This window comes from Pinus tabuliformis, chromosome J, assembly GCF_031772625.1.
Source record: "Pinus tabuliformis cultivar Carrire ecotype Pingquan chromosome J, CPIR1, whole genome shotgun sequence".
In the NCBI taxonomy this organism is placed as follows: Eukaryota; Viridiplantae; Streptophyta; class Pinopsida; order Pinales; family Pinaceae; genus Pinus; species Pinus tabuliformis.
The window spans coordinates 404,034,108-404,045,323 of NC_142295.1; the positions used below are offsets into that span (position 1 = coordinate 404,034,108).

The 11,216-nt window shown below is 36.3% G+C and overlaps 1 protein-coding gene and 1 pseudogene across 1 annotated transcript; both read right to left on the reverse strand.

Moving 5' to 3' along the window:
- Positions 1-1,261: 1,261 nt before the first annotated feature.
- Positions 1,262-1,736, reverse strand: LOC149227520 (protein PHOSPHATE-INDUCED 1-like). The gene has a single exon (XM_089375521.1). It carries the CDS (start codon positions 1,734-1,736, stop codon positions 1,407-1,409), a length of 330 nt encoding a protein of 109 aa, XP_089231647.1. The 3' UTR covers positions 1,262-1,406.
- LOC149227519 (protein EXORDIUM-like 2) lies at positions 1,262-2,495 on the reverse strand (annotated as a pseudogene).
- Between the last annotated feature and the right edge of the window lie 8,721 nt (positions 2,496-11,216).

Sequence of the window (11,216 nt, forward strand, 5' to 3'; positions counted from 1 at the left end):
AGAAGGTCTTCAAGTTGTTTACCTTGAAAGAGAAGTCTCTGAAGGCTTGAAGGGATCCCGATCTACCGTTCTAGATCTAGTTTGAGATCCAGCACCAAATCTGAAGAACTGACCCATTACAGGATGGTTCTGCCTGTAAGCTGAGAAATTTGGATCTGAAAAGAGTCAATGAAGTGTTTAAACCCAGTGCCAGGGCTTCTTGTGCTTCCAAGAGCAGATCTGCCATGGCGATGGGCCATCCAGGGTGTCAGGCCTGCAAGATCATGGTCGATCTGTCTATTGAAAGCCAGATTTGATTGATCAATGGCGGATCTGGGGTTTTTAAACCTGATCAGATCAGTGATCAATCCTTCGCCTGAGACTTCATAAATGGTTTTCTGGCATTTGAAGAGCCGATATCGAGTGGGCATCACATTGTCCACAGGAGAATCCACGGTCTCTGGAGCAAAAAGCTCTGATGATTTCTCAATCGGCGTATTAACATTCGATTCCACAGCAGAAGGGATGTCTGATGCATCCGCCATTTTTATTAAATGGGTTTTGAAGAAAACTTGCAAAACCCTGAAGGGTTTCTCCCCGCGAAGATCAGACCTCTTGACGCAAACGCTCACGGTTATGGATGGCGTGTTGAGCCCAAAGTTCATCAGGCTTCCTTCCCGCGATGAGATCGGCTCCGTGGCTGAAGATCGACCCCATCTCGAGGGTCCTGGTGCTGGTTCCCGGTGCTCTACTTCTGGTCTCTCAATCTTCCGTCGAGGTTCTGAGGCCAGTCCAGATTTCCCTTTTCCCTGCGCTCCAATCTTTCCTTCGGTCCCCGCTGCGCCCTCCATCGTGTCCTCAGTTCCACAAAAAAACCGTTTTTTATATTGGGCATCAATGTTAGATGATATAAAAATTGCGAATTGCAAACTTACAAGGGATTCGAAATTGATGTTTACGGAAAGCTCTGAAACATATTGAAACTATATAGATAACTGGAAAAGAAAATTAGACTGAATGGAAAAAAAATTTGATGCATATACAGGGCAGGACGCATCTACAGGCATAGTGGATGCCCCCTCTCCGATGCCTAAAAGATAGCTGTGTTTTTTTCTTGCTGAACGAAAGGTAGCTGTGGAAGAAAGAAAGGTAGCTGTGTTTTTTCTTTGCTGAAAAAAAGTATGGGGAAGGGAAATTTTTATGTGAAACGGATTGAAATTTTGGTGGAGAGCTCCCATTTTTCTGTGAAACAAACAAATTGAAACAATATGTAGCGGGGAAATTTTATGTGAAAGAGATTGAAAGAATGTGTTATAATATCTTTTTAAAAGAACAAAAGAATAGATATACAGGACGGGACGCATCTACAGGCATAGTGGATGCACCGTCTTCTTCCTATGCCCGGAGGATTAGAACTACAAAAATGATTATACCAAAGGATGGCAAGATTTGGTAGCCGGATCCCACATAGCCGGCAGCAGAAATGCCCGCCCATTAACTCCACGTGCATTGTAGCTTGCCCCACTTGTTTTATCCATCAGAAGCTCGCCAGGTAAGCCCGGGTAAGCCCCCTTTCCATAGATTCCGGGGCAGGCGGAGACGGCCTCTAAAGGTGCAGCTGCATCCCCTTGGAAGTAGGCGGTGTTGAATGGATTAGTGGCTGCTCCTGCCAGAACAACGGCAATGTTGATGATCATGCCATCAATGCCCACGTCTCCGTTTGGTGCCACCAGGGGAGGAGTCTGGGGTCCATACATGGGCTGATGAAATGGCCATGCGCACTGTCCAGGGCACTAACTCGCAGAATTCCCAACCCACGCGTATGGAATTGGAAGCTGCTCATCATGCTTCTTGGTAGCCTCCTTCCCCTGCATCATTCGGCTTCCTGTACTATTGAGATTGAGAGTGGCATGGAATCCGCAGGAGCTCATGCAGAAACCCTCCACGGTGACATCCTCGGAGGTGAGTACCAAGTACACAACATTGGCATTTCCGGGTGATTTCCTCGGTGGCAGAGCACCCGACTTGAGGGAAGCTTCAACCAGAGCAGCAATGTCAGTCCTCTTGAGTGACTTGCCGAGGGAGTATTGTTGGTCCACCTTCTGTTTTCCAAGCATTACAACACTGGATGTGGATGTGGATGTCGATGGGGCGGCCTTGTTGTTAGAGTGGGTGCCCTCGTACTTGTGCGTGGTCTTCCACCAAGTGGAGGCGGAGGGCTGATTTGCTTTTCCCTCTTACGTCTTTGCCCCAAGAGATTGTACAAAATCCCCCACAATGGAGCGTTGAACAGGGGTGAACTGACCATACCAAATCAAATGGAGAGGGATCACCCCACTGGCAGAGAGCAGAGGACCATCATGGTAAGTCAAAACAACAGATGCCTCTTCCACCAAAGCAGCAAGTTTCCTGGACTGTCCACCAGCAGCAGCGGCGGATGCCCACAATACCGCCATACAAAACACGCCCATTTGCAGGATCACAGTCAGTCGAAGCCGCGAACCACAAGCAGCCATTTGAAGGCAAGCTGATAAAATACCCTGCAACCTTCACTATCACTATGGATCGATCAGAAGAGATCCAAAGGAATCAAACAATGAAGAAAGAAGCTACAATCAAGAAAGAAGTTACTGGTAGGGAAGAAAATATGGTTGTGAGATTGAAGAGCAGAGTAAAGGGATGAGGTTTAAGTAGGGGGAGTTGTGGAAGCGAGGACGCGGTTACGCAGAAGGAGGTGGTGACAGCAATGGACAGAGGGGTGCCAGGCTCGCCAGCATTAGAGAAATAATTGATATTCACCGCGTAGGTAAAGTAGGTGAACGGATGGAGATATTCCTAATTTCCAACTTCCTTCCCAATTTCCTCTTCCTTATGGATGGGCGGGCATCTCCAACTATCCCGCCGTTAACGATGAGGAGCATCTCCTGTGGTGAAGATTCATTATAATAAACGCATTTTCTTTTTCAGCGGTCGTGGGTTCTCTACAACTAGAGGCGGTGGGGATAAGTTGTCATGTTAATGTACAATAACTCCCAACTTTTACTGAAGAAAAAAAACATAGCATCTTATTACTCAAAACATAAATATATTGTTATAAGGATAGGGTGTTGAGATATATTATCCATGTCATTATCTTATATAAAATTAATGTGTATTTATACCGCTTCCAAATCTTCCATTTAAATGGATGAAAATTGTTTGTTTATCCCTTTTAAATCTAATAAAAGCGAAAAATTATTTTCACAACAATGGTATACTTTTGTAATTTTTTTTATAGTTTATGATTTTATATAACGTTCAGATCTCAATTTATAATTTAGAACTTTATGTAATGTTGATATAATTTTTTATAACTTTATGGATGCGCATGCTTGTTGACTAGTCTTTAATGGAGATAACTATCTCCTGATGATGGGAAGAGTGGCTCTTGTGGTGAGATTCAGTATAAAGAACACATCTTCTTCTTCAGCGGTCGTGGGTTCCCTCAGCTGGAGGCGCGGGCCTAACTTGACATCATAATGTACCATAAGTGCCACTAAAGAAAAGAACATAGCATTTGATTACTCAAAACACAAATATATTAAACATAAGGGCGGTTGAAATGTATTATCCATGTCCATATCTTTATGCTTCGGCTTTATTCACATTAATTGCTACCAAATAAAATGGGATGAAGATCGATTTTGTTTATACATTTTAAGCATAGTAAAATTGGGAAAAATATTTTCACAACCATGGTATACATTTTTTACATTAATTTTATTATTATTTATAATTTTATGTAATGTTCATATCTCCTTGTAATTTGTAAAATCTTATTTTTAAATATCTTTTTCATTTTGCTTTTAATACATTGCGATTTCAAAGTAAAATTAATATAACCGCACTAAAATGAAATATATTTAGTTGATTAATTTGATTTAAAGATTAAGTAATATTGCATTTTTTAAATTATTTTAGATTAATTTTAAAATTTTGTAGAATTTTTAAAATTGAATACAAAAAATTAAAATAATTGTTTTAATATAATTTGTATTTATTTTGATTTTCTAATGAGTTTGAGACTTTTTCTGTAATTTTCAAGTTGGTTTAGTTTTATAGCATACATAGATAGCATAGCTTTACCAAAATGGAAACCAAAATTCCATTGTATGTCTCATTGGAAAATCAAAATGAACTAAAAAGTAGTATAGTTTGCCATCACATTGTTTCCTCGATTGCAAAGACCCATGCCTATGAGATATCTAATGTCTTATGTTCCTTAATCTCATTGTCTACGATGATGGGATTGGAGCTAGTTCCTTCAGAGGTATATGTGCTCAAAAGCTTCACAATACCCTCCTCTTTATTAGATCCTTCACCATATAGGCTCTGAAGTTGAGACCAAAGACAACCCAATCGAGTATGGTGAATTTAGCCTCCAATGTTCGTAGCTATACAACCTACCATACAATAGAGTTAATAAATACAACTCAAGGAGAGTTAAATTATACACAAATAATCGAATGAACACATCACAAAAGTATTTTTTTGGATAGGAAAACATATATTGGATGAAGTGTTTGTTTTGCACCAATAACCTCATAGTATCTAAGTTGACCCAAAATAGATCCAATTGCTATGAAAAGGTCATAAGAAATAACTTGACGTCATTTCAAAGAAGATTGATTCTATAATCATGTATCTCATTTTCCATTAGCTGGTTACTGCTCACAAGCATTCTTTCTTCCCATAAGGCAAGGATGTCTACAAGGGCACTTCTCTTTTCATACTACTTATTTTTGTTTGAAACAATAGTTAGTGGTACTATTGTTTTCCATCCTACAATGATGGTGGAACCATTATCAATGGTATTATTATTTGAGATCACCCCATTTCCTCTTCATTTGCAATGACACATGCCTATGAGATATCTAAATATAATCCACATACCAAAAACCACAAGATTTTATGAGAAAGGAAACAATTTACAATTACCCAAGAGGTACAAGAACTACTTTTTCTATTCACATTGAGGAATTTGTCAAGTTCCTGTGATTTATATATCTTCATATGTAATTGCAATTTTTCTATATTAATTTCTCAAATATATATCATTGTATATTAAGTATACAACCATTAGTTTTGCCTAACAATTTTAAACTAAAACCATATATATTTTCATGCATATGTATCTAATACTTGAAGCATTTAAATTTTTTGAACCTACAAAAAATGGTTTAATTTTTTCCTCAAATAGGTTGTACCTAGCACAAAGTTCCAAAAAACACATTGGTTCATCCCTATTCAAGGGAAATAGGTGGTTTTCATTATATCCACTATTCAAAAATTCTTTGGGATACCCCAATACACTTTTGTCACTCTCTTAAATAGTATGCCATCTGTGCTTAAAGGTATATTCATTTAGGTGTTCCTTTCAACAGCATTCACCTTATGCATGGTCAATCATCACTCACCTCCTCGTCGTTAAACCTACTCTCTAGATTTGAGGCATGGGAGGGAGAAAAATTAAGTCCATGTAGGTAAATAATTTTACCTTTATTGGACACAATTGAAAGATTTGGAAAAATTATAATAAAGTATATACTTCACAAATAGTTTTACGGATTTTGCATACATATTTTATTATAGAGGGAAGAGGTAAATTTTGTCGATTAGCCTGCTCCCAAAAATCAAGAAACCTAGTCCAAATTCAAAAGCAACGTAAAGGGATCATATATTCTAGCATTCGTAAAGGCCATGAATTCAGTTCGTGAATCATGTAGAGAATTTTTGTAGTTACCATATTATATTCATTGTTTCGTCTAAATCAAATGTATTCTAAACTCGAATAATTTTCCATGATTGTCGATGTAATGTTTTACTGAACAAAGTGCAAAGTTATGGATTCTTAGACGTCATTCTATATTTTTAATTTCCATTCACTAAGCACTAATGAAACCCCTAACTCATTGAAATTTTCAACTTCCACAATGCCTCTCATTGCTGGTTTTGATCTCCTACCTTTGGTGACCACTATAATAAACTCTATACTCCAATCAACTCTCAATAAATATACTTCACTAGTAGATGGTGAGTATTTTCCATGGTGGCTTACCCCCATTTGTTAAGGTAGCTATGGTAGGGATCCTTAAAAATTAACACTCAAGTTTTTCATGAAGAATGCACTTGTTTGAATTATCTATCAATAGTTATGCATAATTTTTTCAATTTTTTTAGCAAATTTCTAGCCCTTTATTATATGTCATGTACATTCACTTATGTTCTCTTAGTAAAGAAGCCTTCATGATATATATTACTTTCATTGTTATCTATAGCTCTAAATCTTGTCCATGAGATTATCTTTAAATTTATTGTTGTTCTGGTTAACAAAGATTTGTCACATTTACAACCTTTAAATAAAGATACATTTAGTGACTAGAATTTAGTGACCTTTGCTGCAATAATTGTAGGCATCAATGTATAGGAGACACCAATCCCCTCTGTTGTAATATTTGTAGGTACCAACCTATAGGAGACACTAATCTAATCCCCTCCACTACAACATTTGAAGGCGCCAACCTAAAGGAGACACCAATCCCTATTATTTCAAATATTTGTAGGCATCAACCTACTACATTGAGTCTTCTTGTCACTCCTACCTTCACTAAGTCAGTTTGTTGCTTCTTCCTTCACTAGGTATACTTGCTACTTTTGCCTTCACTAGGTTTGTTAGTTACTATTTACAATAACTAGGTCTACTTCTCCCAAAACTTGTTGTTTTTGGCCTCTTCTCGAAAATGAACTTGTGCAGCATGCCACATATCCAATTTTGAAAATCTAATTCTAATTTTTTTTTTATCATAGGCACCTTTGTATATCTCCTTATATTTCTAAAGTTTTGATGGTATGAAAATTACTATTAAATAAGTTATAGAAAAAATTCCAAACTAACTTGTTTGAAGCTGATATTATGACTAGTCAGTAGCCCTAAATTCCACAACGCATATCTCAAAAATTATAGTGAAACAAAGTCTCAAAGTTTTATCATAGATACATAGAGATATCTTCTTTATCTCCTCCTAATTTCACAATTGGAAACATCATAGGAAAAAGATTATAGCGAAAATACCAAGCTAGCCTGCTTGAAGCATATTTCTTGAGCATTCAGAGACCATGACTTCCTTAAAGAATATATTCGAAATTACAGTGAAAAGAGATCTAAAATATGTTTAGTTTATTAATTTGATTTAAAAATTTAGTAAAATTTTATTTTGTTTGATTTTTAATTATTTAAACTTTAATTTTAAAAAATTCCCAAAATTTTAAAGTTGAATATAGAAATTATTTAAATATTAAGTAATATTGTCTTTTTTTGTTTTCTAATTCTTTTCATTTTCATTTTAATTTTTTCCCAAAATTTTAAAGTTGAATATAAGTTTAATGACTATTTCTATGAAATTTGTCACTATGTGATGATTCCTCTTCATGAGATTCTTTGCTCGTCCACCCCCTAGAATAATTGATGAAGCTATATACGGTTTCAATGGGATTAGGGACTGGAACATAGAGGAATCATTCTCTTATGTTTGAATCTATGGTTTCATGTCTCCTCCTCATGCTTTACCCATAATTGTCCCCAATACACTTATATGTAGGGAAATTGCATACAAAACCATTTACATAAGTGTAGCTAGAGACCTACATCTTGCTTCCAAATATATTTGGCATTATTTAACTATTGAACTTGATTTATATGGATTAGTAAACATACCTCAAGGTAGATTAGACACTAAAGTTTTTGAAAACAATAAGGTGTCTTATATTGATTTGAAAACATGATCCCAACAAGATTGTGTAAGAACACTACTTGCATACAAGAGCTAAAAGGTATAATCTTGAGGAATAGATTTATGATGATCTTTTCCATGGAGTTCAAACATTTCAGGAGGTTCATGAAAAATTTCAGTAGCTTCCTATACATCAACAAGTTGGAATCTAGATTTTTAGACATAAAAGAAGAAGTTGATTTCCACTTACCTTGCAAGTAGACACTGAATTGCAAGCTATAGAGATGCTAGTCCAACATACCAGTCTCCCTCCACCATAGTCAGTATAAGAAAAGCTCCAATAGATGGAAACTAATCCTCCTCAATAAGAATCTAAAACAAGCACTAACATGGTAATAGATACTATTGTCTTAGACGAAGAGGAAAATAAGATGTAGGAAGAGTGGAAGTTCAAAAAAGTGCAGAAGGAATTAGCTAAAAGCAAAGGAAAAGATCCATTGAATATTGCACAAAAGAGTTCTAAAACAATACCTCCATGTTGTGAAACCCTTAGAAAATATACTTGCGTTGAAGAATTCACCACCCCTATTACATTTGGAGTGGTTTCCAAATATCCCATATCATCGATATATGGTATGACTTCCGCAAAGTTTCTTTATTTTCATGATATTTCATTGATTGAAGATGATTATATTCCTCCTACTGCTTGGTTTTTCAACATTAAGGAGAGATTTGTTATCTTAGGTAGAGTTAAAAGGAAAATAATTAAACATACATGTGTATCTTAAGTCCAACAAAAGATTATTTATGATGAATCAAAACGGAGTGATGAGCGGTTGGTAGAAGAATTGGCACGTTCACTGGGATCTATTTCCAATGTTAACATTTGGTCATAAAAAAATCTAATTGAATTTTTTTATCTAAACAAATAAATAAATTACTTACCTTGAAGGAAAAATAGCCAAAAGGGAAACCCATCTTAATGATAAAGTAAAAAAAACATTTGAAAAGAGTAGTGACAACACCTTCAACAAATGAAAAACTTGGAGCAATAATGGAAAAATGAGTTGGCCAAAGTACAAGAAGATGTCATCATCTCAAAACTAATGAAAGAAGCACAAATTGCAAAATTACAGCTTCAAGTAAATAAACTCAGTGACAATATGACTAGTCTCGGGAAATTCAAAGAAAAAACTTTTGTATTTATGAACAACTTTTGCATGAACATGAGAAATTCTACAAAAAATTGAGTTTAATTCAAACTTAGAAAAACTTAATCAAGATATTTTTCAATGAGATTACAGATAACACTACAGAGCTTATTCATGCAAATCAACTCTTTCCTTAATTGATATCTTGGAAAAGTATGCCAAAGGCTCCTCCACACGGCCTACCCAAACTCTCAAATACTGATAATCTAAAAGGAAACATTTCCTTAAAAAGTTGGATGAGAAATTTAAGATATTCAAAATATTTAGTGAAGAAGGAAGAGCCATTTTATCCCTCACTTGTCAATGTAGCAGTTCAAATAATTAAAGAAGTCAACATGGTTGTTGCTCCATTTATATGAATCAACCAAGGCAAAATATTACATTGTTGATGTGCAAAGACATAGACAATATTGTAACAGCCTTAGTAAAAAATCCATGTAAAAATTAATAAAGCTAAAATAAGACCTTGGTCACCTAAGATCACTTGTGATTAATTAATGGCTAAAGAAATTTGAAAACGCATGGAAAAGGCCATGGAAATGCATGAGGCATTTATTGGCATTTTATTTATGAAAATAATGGAAATTAGGAGGAAAGGGAGGTTAAAGGTCACAGGTTGCATGTGTTTCCGGGAAAACTAGTGTCTTTTCGATTTTCTAGTCCCACCAAGATGGGTAGCTATCTTAGAAACAAACAATCAAAGAAATTTGCGATTTCCTTTATGTATGATAGATAAGAAAGAAGAAAATAAGGCCAACCTGGATCTTCTACTTGACCCCTTGCTTGATTCCTCTCTTCCTTGATGGAATTTGCAACCCTTATCCTACTTGTCCCGCTTCAGAGAATACATGTAGAGACAAAGTAACAAAACACCATCAAAGCATCTCGATCTATAATACCATAAACAATGCAGAATCAGAAATACATTGACCATGCAATTGCATTAAAAAATAACAAGATTCACAAATACACCATTGTATGGAGGAAAACTCAAATAACTTTATTAATAGTAGAAGAGAGGATTACAACCTAGCTGTCTGATCCAGCATCATCCTCCCAGCATCAATGCCCTCTTCACCTCATGAAAAGCAAGATCACCAAACAATACAATGCTCCTTCTCAAAGACAAACTAACCACACTTCTTTACAAATTACAAAATTCCAGCCCCCAGATCTCTTAGATGAGGGATCCATTTATAGATATTTGCAGAGGTGTGAGTCAGCTCTGGGTTTTTGATTAGTGTCATTTCACTTGTAGTTATTAGTTCCACTTGGAGATTTCTTGGATCTCTTACTCATCCCTGGGCGAATTCAGAGATGCAAGTATCATAGAGGAAGTTTCTAGAAGATTCCATGAGCATCCACTTAGCAAACTGCCTCAAACATTTGTCCATTCTCGCTCATCACATCCCACAAAAGGCTTCTTCAGTATGCATCACACCTGGCTAGTGTAGGAGTCAGTATGTATCGCACCTTGACCAAGGAGCAGTCAGAATGGTCTAGTTTTGGCTAGTTCTGAGTGGTTTTTTAGGTGGAACTTTTGGGAAATGATTTAATCAGTTGACCATGATCCTTTAGGGTATGAAACAACACTTTTAGGGGTTAAAGAGCCCTTGGTTTATCGACATATATGATTGGGGTTGCAGTGCCCAAATATTTCTATAACAGTTTCCCCCTAAAGTATGAGGTCATAAATCTTCTGATGTCGGGTGAAATGCTTTTATCATGAGGATCTGAGGCATTCGAACTGGGAGGTGACCTATATAAAATACAATACAATACATCATAATCATCTTATTTTCATGATCTAGCTGAGGTGGGCATTCCCATGTTCAGCTTTATAAATTCATTTTCATGTACATAGGACAGATAATTGTCTGTTGTTGCAGGCTAGTGATTCTTTGTATGTAGAGTCATCATCCCTTAGCTTGGATGATCATCTGTGTAGCTTCTGTGTACATTTTATGTCTTTATATTCCTGGATATTGCAGACTGGATGGATGAAACTAATCTAGGGTCTTCAAACTCGTTTAATCTTCACCCGATGTACAAGTCGATCCATGTGAAAAGATGTCTTGAAGTCAAACATGGAAAGACATCACCTGATTACCAGCCAATGTTGTGAGCTGTAATAGGCGCAAGAGGGATCACCGATAATGATAATGACCCTAAAGGTACTACAGTACAATTCACGTGGTGTGAATATATTATCTGACGTCGAACACCACGTAAAATCTTTCGGTCGAAGGCCATTGAT